Source organism: Entelurus aequoreus, linkage group LG26, assembly GCF_033978785.1.
Source record: "Entelurus aequoreus isolate RoL-2023_Sb linkage group LG26, RoL_Eaeq_v1.1, whole genome shotgun sequence".
NCBI classification, from domain to species: Eukaryota; Metazoa; Chordata; class Actinopteri; order Syngnathiformes; family Syngnathidae; genus Entelurus; species Entelurus aequoreus.
In genome coordinates this window covers 4725183-4743266 of record NC_084756.1, presented here as the reverse complement: position 1 = coordinate 4743266, position 18084 = coordinate 4725183, and the positions used below count along the sequence as shown (strand labels likewise).

At 43.1% G+C, this 18084-nt stretch overlaps 1 protein-coding gene across 3 annotated transcripts in view; it reads left to right on the top strand.

Moving 5' to 3' along the window:
* The window catches only part of LOC133643204 (immunoglobulin-like and fibronectin type III domain-containing protein 1), a 39594-nt gene that overhangs the window by 12280 nt on the left and 9230 nt on the right, over positions 1-18084 (top strand). For 2 of the 3 annotated variants that reach the window (XM_062037633.1, XM_062037632.1), the window contains 11 exons: positions 1264-1363; positions 2964-3045; positions 3120-3303; positions 3409-3522; positions 8205-8373; positions 9800-10072; positions 10164-10352; positions 13707-13766; positions 14120-14179; positions 16722-16766; positions 16864-16979. In XM_062037633.1, coding sequence (XP_061893617.1) covers positions 1264-1363; positions 2964-3045; positions 3120-3303; positions 3409-3522; positions 8205-8373; positions 9800-10072; positions 10164-10352; positions 13707-13766; positions 14120-14179; positions 16722-16766; positions 16864-16979 — 1392 coding nt within the window. The remainder of the gene's footprint in view (positions 1-1263; positions 1364-2963; positions 3046-3119; positions 3304-3408; positions 3523-8204; positions 8374-9799; positions 10073-10163; positions 10353-13706; positions 13767-14119; positions 14180-16721; positions 16767-16863; positions 16980-18084) is intronic. The other variant, XM_062037634.1, reaches the window with a different exon arrangement.

The window sequence follows — 18084 nt, the reverse complement described above, 5'->3', positions numbered from 1 at the left end:
TTTCAGCCAAGACACTTGTTCGTCCCGGCACTCAGCGCTAGCTGCGCAGCCCTGTCTCTTCATCCACATTTCCTCCAGTCTCTCCAAACTCTGCAGCCCTGTCTCTTCATCCGCATCTCCTCCAGTCTCTCCAAACTCTGCAGCCCTGTCTCTTCATCTGCATCTCCTCCAGTCGCTCCAAACTCTGCAGCCCTGTCTCTTCATCTGCATCTCCTCCAGTCTCTCCAAACTCTGCAGTCCTGTCTCTTCATCTGCAACTCCTCCAGTCTCTCCAAACTCTGCAGTCCTGTCTCTTCATCTGCATCTCCTCCAGTCTCTCCAAACTCTGCAGCCCTGTCTCTTCATCTGCATCTCCTCCAGTCTCTCCAAACTCTGCAGCCCTGTCTCTTCATCTGCATCTCCTCCAGTCTCTCCAAACTCTGCAGCCCTGTCTCTTCATCTGCATCTCCTCCAGTCTCTCCAAACTCTGCAGCCCTGTCTCTTCATCTGCATCTCCTCCAGTCTCTCCAAACTCCGCAGCCCTGTCTCTTCATCTGCATCTCCTCCAGTCTCTACAAACGGACTCTGGTGTGGCAGAGACCCAGCAGCTGGTCTACATGGCCAAGAGGCTCCCGGGAGGCAGATCCAGAGTCCACAAAAAAGCACCGCAGAAGTCACAAAAGTGCCCCCCCTTTTCACACAGTCGCAAAGAATGATGCTTAAGAGAAACTACATCCTGTGAGACCATGTTGGCCGACACCGGAAGCTGTCCCGGCGGTGAAATGATTTGCCCGCCACTTTCACACGAATCAAGCGACTACGACCAACTACCAACTACGAGCGGTACCACTGGCTTATACGCCGTCGAATGGGTTCTACAAATTGTCAGTTCAAATATTTTAGTTCTTAATTTTTCATGTTTCATTTGTTTTATACAATTATTCTAAAGTTGACAGTAGCACGTAAGATATATTTTAATTGCTGAAGCGGGTTTATTGAATGTTAAATGCGCAGAGAAATAGACCCCTGTGTACGCTGTTGTGGGGGTTCAATGCTCAGGAGTGTGAAATTGGGTTTCTGTATAGTATCTCCAGCCGTGTCCATGAGGTGACATCAATTTTGGTATTTTGAGAGGTGAAGTCAGACTAAGTAGGACATCACCGAAGGCCTAGGTGAGAAACACTGGGCGTACCACAGTTTGAGAACCTGTTTCAAATGTGTTTCCATTGGGAACTAGAGACGATACCACGCTGGGTGACTTATTGTATGTTCTGACTCTTCCAGATGGCCAATGTCAAAGCGGACCAAGCCGATACATACAAGTGTTTTGCCAAGAACGAGTTTGGACAAGCCTTTGTGACGGTTGTTCTGAATGTTATTGAAGGTAAAGACAACACAAAGACTACCAAAGTTTACTTTTTACCTGACTCTCTTTATTTGAAAAACTGCACATTTTACTCTTGGAGTCAATGATCATTACTCACAAATAAATGACTATATCAGGTGTGTTAAAGTGTGAGGACGTTTGAAAAGGGGAGGGAGTGGAAAGTAGTGATGGGTGATACCACTGATTTTTGATACTGAATATAATTTAGGCTGGAATCAAGGACACCGGTACTTTATGCAAATACACCATGTGTCTGTTCAAATTGAAAAAGTAGTGTATATCAAGTGTTGCTGCATTCGGGGAATAATCTTCAAACCATCACAGGGCGAAACAAATGATTGTGTCATTCTGCACTGAATGTGTTATCTTAAATGTTTTTATATTCAACTCTCTGTGTAGTGTCTTCAAATTGCCTACCATAAGAGTTATGTTTAATGTTTTATAATACTGAGGGTCTCATTTTAATTACCAGTAATTAGTTTAGTCTTTTTTTGAAGGGACAATGCACAGAGACATTAAACTCAAAGACAGATATGTTCTGCACCAGATTATAGCTAAATAGCTCATTTCCATCTGCAGTCCCTGGTTACCTAAATTAAAGATAGACAAATACATGCAATAGGATTATACTATAGCATGTAATGCAATTAAGAAAAATCTTTGAATGCTTTTTCATTGACACATACTTATACATTACAACCACCCCTCCTTTACATCATAACACACAGACAATACATGCTCTTGTTCACATCTGTCATCATTTGTAAAAACAACCAGGATTTTAACGGACACACCTCACAGCTTACAACAATATGTTCTCATGCATAAATATAATACACATAAGTTGACATGTCAAACATAGTGCCCACCTTAGTGACCGTGTGAGCAGCGTTGATTGCTCCAAAGCCACTTTTTTAACTTCAATTGTGAATGAAGAGTAATCTGTTAGACTTCTCAAGTTCGTTGTGATGTCGTTCCATTCCTTTAGTGCTTTATATGAAAAGGCTGATTGTGCAAAAGAGGTTTTACATCTGGGTTCGCTACGCTGCCCCCTGGTGGAGGCTCATGTGTTCTTAGGTGTCACAGCAGAAGTAAAGTGGACAAAGTGCTTAAGTGGCGCGGGTGCAGGGTTATTGTCTTAAATAACAAACGACAGACTGAATGACGGCGCGCAGCACAGTGTGCCGCTGCACTCGTCCATTACTCATCCAGGCGGAAGAAAAAGTAGTTCCCCCCCAATCATTTAGACAAGATCTCAGTGATTTAGTTACTTGACACTTTGTTCTTGTTAATGATATGTATGACACCAAATAAGTCAAGTACTAAAAGCATCGATATTTTGATTTGAGAATCGATATTAGAGCATAAAGATCTGTTATCGGTGGTATCGATATTTAATTATCCGGCTGTGCCTCACTAGTGGAAAGCTAGCAGTCTTTGAAAACTGTAGTTATGCCTGAAGCCCACCACATGGGCCTGAAGACCGGACGATGACCCACAGCTGGGGTGTAGTTTTCTGGGTTGCCATACCATGTAGATTGATGTTGAAAATCCCTGGGCTTATATTATTAAGACTGGCGCCTCCATCTCTCTCCAGTTGGCTTCAAAAAGAACAAAGCAGAGCAGCAAACTGCGCCAGAGACCATTAATGGGGATTTTAAGACAGTCCTAAGAAAAAGGTCGGTAGTGCGTTGATAGTTTTTTTTGTCTTATCAAGCGAACCCAACGAATCAGTGCCTCTGCTACTTTCTAGTAAAGTGCGTCCCAAAGCAGCGCAAAAGGATGGCGAGATAAATCCAAAGTTTTGGGAGCTCCTCCTGAGCGCTGACAAAAAAGACTATGAGAGAATATGTGCAGAGTACGGAGTGACGGACTTTCGCTGGATGCTGAAGAAACTCAATGAAATGAAGAAGGAACGAGAAGAAGAACAAGCTCAGGTTCAGTTCAAGTTTCATGTTGTTTTTCCCGACTATTTTAAGAGTGGATCAATGCGGATATTTAGGCTTAATTACTTGTGATGGTGTATTCTCTTGTTGACGCAGTTTGTCAAGAGCATATCAAACCTGCGGCCGATCCAGGTCAACGCAGATGGTACCGCATCCTTTGAGATTGACATGGACCTCATTGAACAGAGCAGGTCCATATACTTGTATAAGGTCAGTGCGAAAAAAAGGCTTCTTGTTATGTACAACTCTACGAACGTCATGAAGCAACCCAGATGAATACATCTAGTTGTATTGTAATCACTCACCCACTTTGTTATGGTATAAGCCAAGGGTCGGCAACCCAAAATGTTGAAAGAGCCATATTGGACCACAAATACAAAAAAGTAATCGGTCTGGAGCCGCAAATAATTAAAAGACTTCTAAAAGTGTTTCAAAATGGCGGCGCGTGTACATGCAGCGACCACTCTCTCTCCTGATAATGCGGTGTTTTCTTGTTTTACGTGTGTTTTTTCGTCTCGTGTGTGTAAGTGTTCGTCGCGTTTATCTGCCCCACGGCAAACATACAGCCGTGAGGGACTGCTCACCATAGGCAGCACCGGAGTTAAGGACTTAAACCCGGCGGACGTCGAGGTGCTACGAAGCCTCGGATTACTCCGGCGGCCCACCACAACACCGACCCCCACAGCTGCTCCGTGCCCGCAGAGGAGGCGCCGCAAGCGGTGTGCGAGAAGGCGGAAGCGCGGCAAGCGCGGAGGTATCCGAGCCAGGCTAGCGGCTAGCCCAAACAAGCCGGCTATTCCATCCATCCTCCTAGCCAACGTACGCTCCCTGGACAACAAACGGGACCACATACAGCTCATCCGATCCACACAGAAGACGGTGAGAGAGTGTTGTGCTTTTGTGTTCACCGAAACGTGGCTCCACGACGGCATCCCGGACTCCGCCATCCAGCTCGACCAGCTAACATGCTATCGGGCAGACAGGGCCCTCACTGCAGGAGGTAAGACCCGCGGTGGCGGGGTCTGTGTTTACATCAGTGATGCATGGTGTAAGGACACTGTTGTTACACAGAAGCACTGCTCAGCCCTGGTGGAGTTCATGTTTTTAAAGTGTCGGCCTTTCCACCTACCGAGGGAGTTTGCAGCCATTCTACTAGCTGCTGTTTATATTCCCCCCTGCTCTAACAACAAGGACAGAGACAGGGCACTATCTGAACTGAACTGTGCCATCACCGAACACCAGACAGCCCATCCAGACGGCTTCCTCATCGTGGCTGGTGATTTCAACCAGGCTAACCTCAAGTCAGTGTGTCCACAGCTACATCAACACATTGACTTTCCTACAAGAGGTAAAAACACACTGGACATGGTCTTCACCACTCAGAGAGGAGCTTACAAGGCGTCACCCCTCCCCCACCTGGGTGCTTCTGACCACCTCACTGTCATGCTAATGCCAGCATACAGGCCGAGGGCTAAAGTCACCAGACCAGTTCAGAAGCAAGTGAGGGTGTGGCCAGTGGATGCCTCCTCTGCTCTGCAGGACTGTTTTGACACCACAGACTGGGTCATTTTTAAGCAGGCAGCCACCTACAACCACCACATCGACATACAGGAATATACAGAGACTGTCACTGCATACATCACTAAATGCATCGATGATGTCACAGAGACCAGGACCATCACGGTACGGGAAAATCAGAAACCATGGCTGACGGGGGAAGTCCATAGGTTGCTGAGAGCCCGGAACACTGCCTTCAGAGCAGGAGATGAGGCTGGCCTGAGAACAGCCAGGGCCAACCTGAACCGTGGCATCAGAGATGCTAAGAGGCAGTACGGCAGCAGGATAGCCCACCGCTTCAGTGACAGCAGAGACACCAGGAGCCTGTGGCGGGGGATCCAGACCATCACGGACTGTAAACCCCGACCACAGACCTGTGACAGTGACACCGCTCTGCTGAACAGCCTGAACGAGTTCTTTGGACGCTTTGAGGCACAAAACAGCACGCCTGCACGGAAGACTCCACCCCCTCCGGATGACCAGGTGCTGTCCCTGTCTTCGGCCAGCGTGAGGCGTTCCCTCTCCAGAGTCAACGCACGCAAAGCTGGAGGCCCGGACAACATACCTGGTCGTGTGCTGAGAGACTGTGCAGCGGAGCTCACAGATGTCTTCACGGACATCTTCAACACCTCCCTGAGCCAAGCTGCTGTTCCCACGTGCCTCAAAGCCTCCACCATCATCCCGGTTCCCAAGAAGGCTTCCCCATCCAGCTACAACGATTACCGTCCCGTTGCACTGACGCCCATCATCACGAAGTGCTTCGAACGGCTAGTCTTGCAGCACATCAAGTCCATCCTCCCCCCCACCCTGGACCCCTACCAGTTTGCATATCGGGCCAACAGATCGACCGATGATGCAATCTCCACAGCCCTCCACTCAGCTCTCACCCACCTGGACACTAAAGACTCCTACGCCAGGATGCTGTTCATAGACTTCAGTTCAGCATTTAACACCATCATCCCACAGCAGCTGATTCACAAACTGGACCGGCTGGGGCTGAACACGTCGCTGTGCAACTGGCTGCTGGACTTCCTGACTGGGAGACCACAGGCAGTCCGGGTCGGCAGGTACACATCCAGCACCATCATCATGAACACAGGGGCCCCTCAAGGATGTGTGCTGAGCCCCCTTCTCTTCACCCTGCTGACCCACGACTGCACGCCGAAGCACAGCACCAACCTCTTCGTCAAGTTTGCGGACGACACAACTGTGGTAGGTCTCATCCACAATAACGATGAGACCAGCTACAGAGACGAGGTGAGCCGACTGGCCACATGGTGCGGTGACAACAATCTCTCTCTCAATGTAGAGAAAACAAGGGAGATTGTTGTGGACTTCAGGAGAGCGCACACCCAGCACCCTCCTCTGACCATCAACGGTGCGGTGGTGGAGAGAGTGAGCAGCACCAAATTCCTGGGTGTGCACATCACAGATGACCTCTCCTGGAAAACCAACACTGCATCACTGGCCAAGAGGGCTCAACAGCGCCTCTACTTCCTCCGCAAACTGCGAAGAGCAAAAGCCTCAGCCTCCATCATGCACTCCTTCTACCGGGGCGTCATCGAGAGCATCCTGACCAGCTGCATAACTGTGTGGTACGGAGGCTGCACGGCGTCCTGCCGCAGGACGCTGCAGCGCACAGTTAGGGCAGCTGAGAAGATCGTCGGTGTCCCCCTCCCCTCCCTCCAGGACATTTACAACACACGCCTGTCACGCAAAGCACTCCGCGTGGCAGGCGACATCACACACCCCTCACACGGCTTCTTCAGACTGCTGCCATCCGGCAGACGACTGAGAAGCCTCCGAGCTCGAAGCTGTAGGCTGAGAGACAGCTTCATCCATCAGGCTGTCAGGAAGCTGAACTCTCTCCCGCCCCCCCCCCCCCCCCCCCTTCTCACTCTGCCCTGCAATCTGATCTGAACTGAACTGTGAACTGAGACACTACACCCCACCCCCCCCCCCACTCACCCACACACACACACACACACACACACACACACACACACACACACACACACCATCTATCACTTAGCCACTTTACTCCGGACTCAAAATGCTGCTAACTGTTTTAACTGTTTACACTGTTTACATTGCACTTTGCACTCCCATCTGAATACTTAGATAGATATTATAGATATTCTGGTAATATCTTCTTCCCCTGTATATTTTTCCCCCCCCTCATGCGACTGTTTAAATTGTTGTCTTTTTTATTTTTCTTTTACACTTTATATTTATAGACACCGTGGATGTGAGAGGAACGCAATTTCGTCCACCTGTATGTCCTGTACAAACAGTTGTTTGACAATAAAGCTGACTTTGACTTTGACTTTGACTTTGACTTATAATGATGGCAACACATGATGTAAGTGGGTAATTAGCTATATTAGCCTACTATCAAAATGACTATGTGTCGGAGGCTGACGCAAATCTTTGTTGACAGAAATTTTTAAATGTAATATTTATTCTACACATTTTTACAACATTGGAAAACACTAGTAAAACTTCTTAGAGGGTGAATATAACTCTTGAAAATGACTGTCTTAGAGTGGCCAAAGGTATAGATGTGTGTGTCCAAGTGTGTACAATATTTGGCAAGCTAGGTAATGTTTGCTGTGGTCTGGAACAACATGGCACACAAACAACTATCTGAAATGCAGCCAATATTACATACAGATAACGTGTCATGAGACATGCAAATATAAACTAAAAACACAGAGGACATAAGTAAAGGAAATTGAATGAGCTCAAATATAGCTACAAACAAGGCATAATGTTGCAATATGTACATACAGCTAGCCTAAATAGCATGTTAGCATGGACTAGCTTGCAGTCATGCAGTCACATGCCTGATTAGCACTGCACACAAGTCAGTAACATCAACAAAGATCACCTTTGTGCATTCACACACAGTATAAAACGTTTGGTGGACAAAATGAGACAAAGAAGGATTGGCATAAAACGTGTCTTTCGGTGGCAGCGTCGGAGAAAGTTGTAGATGCAAACAAACTGTGGAATCTCAGTCCACGCAACGGTGAGTTCAAGCGCCGCTGAAATTAGTAGGACAAAACGGCGCTCACCAAATACAGTCATCAGCGAAGCATAAACACAAACATTAAACAGTGGGCTTTCTACAATTAGGAAGGTTTGTGTCGTGTTTGTCTTCCTACACAAACCAAATGACCACAATAAAACATATTTTCCAAATTCCCATACATTTTTTAAAAAGCTCCACGGAGCCACCAAGGCGCCGCTAAACAGCCGCAGGTGGCTCTAGAGCCGGGGTTGCTGACCCCCGGCTAAGCAATGTGACATTTTGTTGTATCATTTCTTCCCAGGATGGTGAAATGATTCCATACACAAAGGAACTGGGAGACACGATGAAGCACAGCCTCAGGAAAGTAGGGAGAAAGTATATTTTCAGTATAAGGGATCTCAACCCGGAAGACGGTGGATTCTACCAGTTGGATGTGGAAAATGTGAATATGTTTTCCACCGATTTTAAAAGTAGGTCAACAGGGCACATATCTAGTCTTAATTATTAACCCTTGTGTGGTGTTCGGCTCTGTGGGACCTGTTTTCCTTTTTTATTAAAAAAAAATTATACAATTAATTAATTTTTCAAACTGAGACTCCCTGACTTTGGCTCATTTTCTGTGAAGAACATATATCAGAATACATATTTAATGATCACACACCATACACCCCCCTACGCATTTCTATTACATATACGATGTCCGGGTCCACTGGACCCGGGGCTAATAGAAGTGTGGAAATTGATGTTTTGTGTACCACACACACACACACAGCAGGCCTAGACAGGAGGAGGACAGAGTGTAGGTACACAGAACATCAGAGGGTCAAATGTGCGAGAAAATGAGAGCAGACAGTGTTGACAAACAATGTTGCAACCTTGTGTGGGAACCGCAGGTGCAGAAACACAAAAGAAGAATCCCTGTGGGATACAGAAACTGGCAGAGAAATTTACCTTATCCCAATAAACAACTGTTCAGTATTTTAACATACAAGTGTTTGATTGTGAGGCATTAAAAGCCACAAAATGCAACGGGTCCATCAGACCCACAAATGCTGGCTGAGTAACAACAATATGAACGTTGCACAGAAAATTTCTCTGCCAGTTTCTGTATCCCACAGGGATTCTTCTTTTGTGTTTCTGCCCCTGCGGTTCCCACACAAGGTTGCAACATTGTTTGTCAACACTGTCTGCTCTCATTTTCTCGCACATTTGACCTTCTGATGTTCTGTGTACCTACACTCTGTCCTCCTCCTGTCTAGGCCTGCTGTGTGTGTTTGTGTTTGTGTGTGTGTGTGTGTGGTACACAAAACATCAATTTCCACACTTCTATTAGCCCCGGGTCCAGTGGACCCGGACATCGTATAATCAAAATCAAACACTTTTATGTTAAAATACTGAACAGATGTTTACCTTATCCCAATAAACATCTGTTCAGTATTTTAACATAAAAGTGTTTGATTGTGAGGCATTAAAAGCCACAAAATGCAACGGGTCCATCAGACCCACAAACGCTGGCTGAGTAACAACAATATGAACACACACAGTATAAAACGTTTGGTGGACAAAATGAGACAAAGAAGGATTGGCATAAAACGCGTATTTCGGTGGCAGCGTCGGAGAAAGTTGTAGATGTAAACAAACTGTGGAGTCACAGTCCACGTAACGCTGAACAGATGTTTATTGGGATAAGGTAAACATCTGTTCAATATTTTAACATAAAAATGTTTGATTGTGAGGCATTAAAAGCCACAAAATGCAACGGGTCCATCAGACCCACAAACGCTGGCTGAGTAACAACAATATGAACATTACACAAGGGTTAAAAAAGACACTTTTTATGAGACTATGCAACAGTTTTTGTCTTGACACTTTCTCTGGTATTTTATTCTGGTTTAGTTCCCATGGTGGATTTCCTAGTGAAAATTCAGGAAGTGAAGGCAATGGAGAGAGAGGACGCCGTTTTTGAGTGTGTCCTGTCTAAACCTCTTGCCAAGATTTCATGGCTTGGCAAGAATCTGCCCTTGGAGCAAGGAGATAAGTATGATATCGAGGTTTCTGAAGACAAGCTTATCCACAGGCTGGTGGTCAAAGACTGCATGGTGGTTGACAAAGGAATTTTTTCCGCATGTGCCGGAATAAAATCCTGCAATGCCTGGCTCGTTGTTGAAGGTAAGGGAATTTTGACTCAACAGGTGCTCTAATTCTTCCACCAACCTCCGGCAAAAAAATCCAAACTAAAGAACATGTTCTCTCTCTGTAGCTGATAAAGGTGCAGATCAGGGCAAGAAGTCTGTGAGGAAAACAACAAAGGCCGGAGGGTCTGGCATGGACCTCCAGAAGGTAGCCCAAGAGCAAAATGCAAAGTTGGAGAAACAGAAAGAGGAAGTGAAAGTTGCAAAAGAAGCGACACCGCCACCTGAACCCCCCAAAGTTGTGGCACCAGAACCAGGTAAGCAAAAGTTACATTTTAAAACTCTATATTGACAAAAACAAGGCTGCATTTCCAGGAAGTCAGTATATTTCCAAGAACATCTGACACTTAAACAAGTCGCTGCACCATTTTTAACCATTTTCTAAGACTACCGTATTTTTCGGACTATAAGGCGCACTTAAAATCCTTTCATTTTCTCAAAACTCGACAGTGCGCCTTAAAACCCGGTGCGCCTAATGTACGGGATAATTCTGGTTTTGCTTACCGACCTTGAAGCTATTTCATTTGGTACATGGTGAAATGATAAGTTTGACCAGTAGATGGCAGTCACACATAAGAGATACGTGTAGACTGCCATATGACTCGAGTAAACAACACCAACATTGTATATGTTCCATTGAAAATATGGAACATATCTATCGAAATGTTTTAGTAGGACTTTGGTAAACTATGAAGCCACACCGCTTGATGGATTGTACTGTGTTTCAACATAGGAGTATTATTATGGTGCGTGTATAAGGTAAGACATTATCTGGCGTTTTGTTTCACAATATTATGCAAAAGCAACTTTTCTTACCTTCTGGTACCTGCTGATCTGTATTTGGGATCTGTATAAGTCCTGAAAAACTGAGCGCGTCCGCCCTTGTAGTTAGTGCCGATGCCATAGTCGATAATCTTCTTCTTTTCTGTACATTCATCTTCCGCTGTTGCCATTTCTAATATAAAGTAGTGTAAAGTTCTTACTTATATCTGTCAGTAAACTCGCCATGAAAGCACTAAAACATACCGGTGTAGTGAGTTTACATTATTCACCCGAAGGAACTTTAGTTATTAGAGAGTTCCGGTCGGACGGTTTTTCACGGGACACATTTCCGGCAAAGGAGGAGATGCTGCTCTGTAATAATGGAGTAGCATCTCCTCATTCGATTGAAGTAAAGTCTGAATGTCATTAAAACAGTTAGCTCCATCTTTTGACACCTTGCACGCTACACCGCTACAACAAAAATGACGCTGTCAAAGTGGAGGCACGTAAATAAGACCGCCCACAAAACGGCGCATCCTGAAGCGACTGTCAGAAAGTGACTTGAAGATGATCTGTAAAACATCATCTATGCAACATTTTGAGCAAAGAACCACCATTACATGTTATGTAGACCACAAGGAAGTATTTTACATTTAGAAAATAGACCTGAATAGACCCGCTCATCTACAGTGCACCTTATAATCTGGTGCACCCTATAGTCCATAAAATACGGTGGTAGTAGTATTACTGCAAAATACTTTTATGTCTCACTATTATATTCAAAACAATAAACTATCACACTTTTACCCAAACAACTGTAAATAAAAAGTTCAGAAAAGTTAGCATTGGAAAAAAATGATTAGTCCGGCAAGAATTCAGAAATTGTACACTTGTAAACATCTTTGTTTATTACTGTTTATTACACTTTGCCTTGAAGGGGTCAAATTATGACTTGTTTTCTACATTTAAAACAGAGTATTATTATGGTGTGTGTATAAGGTAAGACATATTATCTGCCGTTTTGTTTCGCAATATTATGCAAAATCAACTTTTCTTACCTTCTGGTACTTGCTGACCTGTATTTGGGATCTGCATAAGTCCTGAAAAAACTGAGCGTGTCCGCCCTTGTAGTTTGTGCCGATGCCGTAGTCATAAGCTTCTTATCTGTACCTTCTTATGTGACATTCATCCTCCACTGTTGCCATTTCTAATATAAAGTAGTGTAAAGTTCTTACTTATATCTGTCAGTAAACTCACCATGAAAGCGCTAAAACATACCGGTGTAGTGAGTTTACATTATTCACCCAAGGAACTTTAGTTATAAGAGAGTTCCGGTCGGACGGTTTTTCACGGGACACATTTCGGGCGTTGTTGTTGCACTAGTGAGCCACGGATGAGGAGATGCTGTTCCGTTATTGATTGAAGTAAAGTCTGAATGTCATTAAAACAGTTAGCGCCATCTTTTGACACTTCTTCCACTCCCGTCCTTGCACGCTACACCGCTACAACAAAGAGGACGCTGTCAAAGTGAAGGCACGTAAATAAGACCGCCCACAAAACGCAGCATCCTGAAGCGACTGTCAGAAAGTGACTTAAAGATGATGTGTAAAACATCATCTATGCAACATTTTGACGAAAGAACCACCATTACAAGTTATGTAGACCAGTGTTTTTCAACCACTGTGTACAGTCTGGTGTGCCGTGGGAGATTATCTAATTTCACCTATCTGGGTTAAAAATATTTTTTGCAAAGCAGGAATAATAGTCTGCAAATGATGTGTTGTTGTTGAGTGCCGGTGTTGTCTAGAGCTTGGCAGAGTAACCGTGTAATACTCTTCCATATCAGTAGGTGGCAGCAGGTAGATGTCGGAAACAGCGGGAGGCAGTGTGCAGGTAAAAAAGGTGTCTAATGCTTAAACCAAAAATAAACAAAAGGTGAGTGCCCCTAAGAAAAGGCATTGAAGCTTAGGGAAGGCTATGCAGAACGAAACTAAAACTGAACTGGCTACAAAGTAAACAAAAACAGAACGCTGGACGACAGCAAAGACTTACTGTGGAGCAAAGACAATGTAGATCCGAACATGACATGACAATCAACAATGTCCCCACAAAAAAGGATAAAAACAACTGAAATATTCTTGATTGCTAAAACAAAGTAGCGGGAAGTATTGCTCAAAGGAAGACATGAAACTGCTACAGGAAAATACCAAAAAGACAAGAACTAAAACACTACACACAGGAAAACAGCAAAAAAGTCCAAATAAGTCAGGGTGTGATGTGACAGGTGGTGACAGTACACCTACTTTGAGACAAGAGCTATAGTGACGCATGCTTGGTTATGGTTTAAAGTCATATCCAACAATTGCGACAAAGGCTTTTTACTGTCAACTGAGTTTCGTTTTTTAATTATTTCTGCTGGTGGTGTGCCTCCGCATTTTTTCAACGCAAAACATGTGCCTTGGCTCAAAAAAGGTTGAAAAACACTGATGTAGACCACAAGAAAGTCTTTTGCATTTAGGGGAAAAAAATCATAATAATATAACTCCTTTAATGCGCCTTATAATCGATATGAAATATATGTAATATATGAAACAAGATTGAAAATAGACCATTCATTGGCAGTGCGCCCTATGGTCCGGAAAATATGGTATATATCACTGTGTAGGTGTGGTTTTTAAGGTATGCATCAAGATCAAAGCTCTTCTAGGGTGTAGTTGTGAAGAAGTTGATCAACCCAGTGGTGTTATGAAATTGTGTTGCTTTGTCTGTGTCACGCTGTTCATCAGCTTGCATTATGCCTGCAATGTGAAGTTGTTGACACAGCAGCTACTAACACTGGCGTTAAACAGGAAGTGATAAACCGGCAGACGTGGCCCCAGTTAGACCAGTTACGAAGGCACTAGGCGGCGGTAAGAAGTTCCTGTTGTCAGCGAGGCCAGGAGTGAATGAGTGAATTAATGTCATCATGTCATAGGAATTTTACAAGGTAAATATAAAATATAAATATATACAAGGTTGATAATGTACTAAGCATTTGCTATATTTTCAATTAAATGTATAACTATGATTTGGATCAGATTTTTGTTCTATTTTTGGGGTGATGTGTTTAACTTGTTGAACACATCAACAAGTTAATTGATGTGTTCAACATCAATTAACGACGTCTACATATGGTTTTTATCAAGAATCTTTTTTCAACGCTGTTCATCAAGTTGTGTTGTGTCTGCATTGATAAGTTGTTACTAACAATGATGTTTAACAGGAAGTGATAAACCGTCAGATGTGGCCCCAGCTAGACCAGTTGTGAAGGTGGAAAGCAAAGGTAAGAATAGGTTGTGGTGACGTCTACACGGTTTTATCTAGTTTATGAGTGATAGATTGTAGTCATTTATACCTTTTAGGGTTGTCCCAATTCCAATACTTCAGTATTGGTACCAAAATGTATTTCGCTACTTTTCTAAATAAAGGCGACCGAAAAATTTCATTATTGTCTTTATTGTAACACAAAATGTTAGTGTACATGAAACATATGTTTATTATTGTAATTAGTCCTTAAATTAAATAGTGAACATACTAGACAACTTGTCTTTTAGTAGTAAGTAAACAAACAAAGACTACTAATTAGTCTGCTGACGTATGCAGTAACATATTGTGTCATTTATACACCTATTATTTTGTACACATTACGAGGGACAAACTGTAAAAATTGATTATTCATCTACTTGTTCATTTACTGTTAATATCTGCTTATTTTCTGTTTCAACATGTTCTATCTACACTTCTGTTAAAATGTAATAATCACTTATTCTTCTCTTCTGTGGTACTTGACATTAGTTTTGGATGATACCACACATTTAGGTATCGATCCGATACCAAGTAGTTACAGGATCATACAATAAAATATAATACCTAATAAACCAATACTGATGAAGAAATACTGATGTAAAGGGCAGGTGTCGCGCTGTTTTCTGTTTTAACATGTTCTATCTACACTTCTGTTAAAATGTAATAATCGATTATTCTTCTCTTCTTTGATACTTTACATTAGTTTTGGATGATACCACACATTTAGGTATCGATCCGATACCAAGTAGTTACAGGATCATACATTGGTCATATTCAAAGTCCTCATGTGTCCAGGGACGTATTTACTGACTTCATAAACATAATATAAATTTACAAAAAGGAAAAAAAGATTTTGTGATGATAAAAAATATCGATGTAATCATAGTAGTATCAACTAGATACGCTCTTGTACTTGGTATCATTACAGTGGCTAGCTAGCCATGTCTTAAAGCAGCTCTTCCTGAGGGCGTTTCAGTGTTATAACTTCACCTTTATCTTTACTTTTTACACCAAAATGTGTCCATTCTCCCTTTTCGGTCTGCTTGTAAGTACTCTGTGTGTGTGCACTGCCGAACATGCTACTCTGCTCGTAAAACCAACAATGTCATGATGTGACGACGCGCCGTCATGCCTGAAAAAAAAAAACCCAGCTACTTTTCAAACAGAGTATAGTACCGTTTTTGATTCATTAGTACCGGTATACTATATTAGTACCGGTATACTGTACAACCCTACTACCTCTTATGCTGTTCATCAATTTTCAGTATGCCCGCATTGATAAATTGTTGACACAGCAGCTACTTACATAAATGTTTAACAGGAATTGATCAACCAGCGGACAATATCTATGAATACTTTTAAAAACTACTTTTTACTTCTAGTATTGATTGATTGATTGAGACTTTTATTAGTAGGTTGCACAGTGAAGTACATATTCCGTACAATTGACCACTAAATGGTAACACCCGAATAAGTTTTTCAACTTGTTTAAGTCGGGGTCCACTTAAATTGATTCATGATACAGATATATACTATCAGATATATACTATCATCATAATACAGTCATCACACAAGATAATCACATTGAATTATTTACATTATTTACAATCAGGGGTGTGGAGGGGGGGGGGGGGGGGGTAGGATATGGACAGCAAGTAGTGGACAGAGAGAGAGAGAGAGAGATAGAGAGAGAGAGAGAGAGAGAGATCAGAAGGCATAAGAAAAAGTATCTGCATTTGATTGTTTACATTTGATTATTAGCAATCCGGGGAGGGTGTTAGTTAAGGGTTGTAGCTGCCTGGAGGTGAACTTTTATTGCGGTTTTGAAGGAGGATAGAGATGCCCTTTCTTTTATACCTGTTGGGAGCGCATTCCACATTGATGTGGCATAGAAAGAGAATGAGTTAAGACCTTTGTTAGTTCGGAATCTGGGTTTAACGTGGTTAGTGGAGCTCCCCCTGGTGTTGTGGTTATGGCGGTCATTTACTTTAAGGAAGTAGTTTGACATGTACTTCGGTATCAGGGAGGTGTAGCGGATTTTATAGACTAGGCTCAGTGCAAGTTGTTTAACCCTGTCCTCCACCTTGAGCCAGCCCACTTTGGAGAAGTGGGTAGGAGTGAGGTGGGATCGGGGGTGGAGGTCTAGAAGTAATCTGACTAGCTTGTTCTGAGATGTTTGGAGTTTAGATTTGAGGGTTTTGGAGGTGCTAGGGTACCAGGAGGTGCATGCGTAATCGAAAAAGGGTTGAACGAGAGTTCCCGCTAGAATCCTCATGGTGCTTTTGTTGACCAGAGAGGAGATTCTGTAGAGAAATCTCGTTCGTTGGTTAGTACAAAGTAAGCATAATACTTCTGTCATCAGCTTAGTCATGTGGCAAGCGTCCACTTTAGACATCGTTCTGGGAATTTTCAATGACTGCATTAAAGAAAAAGAAAGTGAAGACCAAAACAAACAAACAGTGCTGTGGCATACATATTGAAGGATGAATTTCATTATTTATTCCTGTTTGCCTCCTCAGTTCAAGAGACAAAACCTGAACCACCAGCTGCAGCTCCAGTTAGTGGTAAGATACACAAGTATTATTATAGTTCAACAAGATATATTGATCATATCATGAACAAAAACATGGCTGAAAGCATCTTTTTCTTTAATGTTCCCAGAGCCTGTGATAATGTCTGGACTTGCTAATATGTTATGTCTGCGTGGGAAACCGGCGGAGTTAAAAGTCACCATGAACATGGACTGCGAAGGCTCCTGGTTTAAAGATGGAGAGCCGGTAACAAGCTCACTGATGATACATGTCTCCATTTGTCATTGCAGCTGGAAATGAAACCGTTTTTTAGGGGTTTTCAAAGGCAGGCCAGAAGGAGGCGTAGCAACTTGAGAAAAATAAAAAAAAAGATCTATTTAAAATGGTATTAATCTTTAATTCCTACAGAGGGCAAGTAAACAGAGTCTGAGGGGTGCAGAAACTCCACAAAATATGTTCCAGAATATACATAAGCCAAAAGCAGTGAAGTTGTCACATTGTGTAAATGGTAAATAAAAACAGAATACAATGATTTGCAAATCCTTTTCAACTTATATTCAATTGAATAGACTGCAAAGACAAGATATTTCATGTTCACACTGAGAAACGTTGTTATTGTTTGCAAATAATCATGAACTTAGAATACAATGGCAGCAACACATTGCAAAAAAGTTGTCAGAGGGGCATTTTTACCAGTGTGTTACATGGCCTTTCCTTTTAACAACACTCAGTAAAGGTTTGGGAACTGAGGAGACACCTTTTTGAAGTGGAATTCTTTCCCATTCTTGCTTGATGTACAGCTTAAGTTGTTCAACAGTCTCCCTTCTCATATTTTAGCCTCCACACATTTTCAATGTCTGGACTACAGGCAGGCCAGTCTAGTACCTGCACTCTTTTACTATGAAGCCACGCTGTTGGAACACCTGGCTTGGCATTGTCTTGCTGAAATAAGCAGGGGCGTCCATGGTAACGTTGCTTGGATGGCAACATATGTTGCTTCAAAAGCTGTATGTACCTTTCAGCATTAATGGTGCCTTCACAGATGTGTAAGTTACCCATGTCTTGGCCACTGATACACCCCCATACCATCACACATGCTGCCTTTTTACACTTTCACCCTAGAACAGTCCGAATGGTTCTTTTCCTCTTTAGTCCACAGTATACAAAAACAATTTGAAATGTGGACTCGTCAGACCACAGAATACTTTTCCACTTTGCATCAGTGCATCTTAGATGAGCTCGGGCCCAGCGAAGCATTTCTGAGCGTTGTTGATAAATGGCTTTGGCAGGTCTGGACTACAGGCAGGCCAGTAGACTAGTGTCTAGTGTCATTGGAGCCAATGTTTACAAC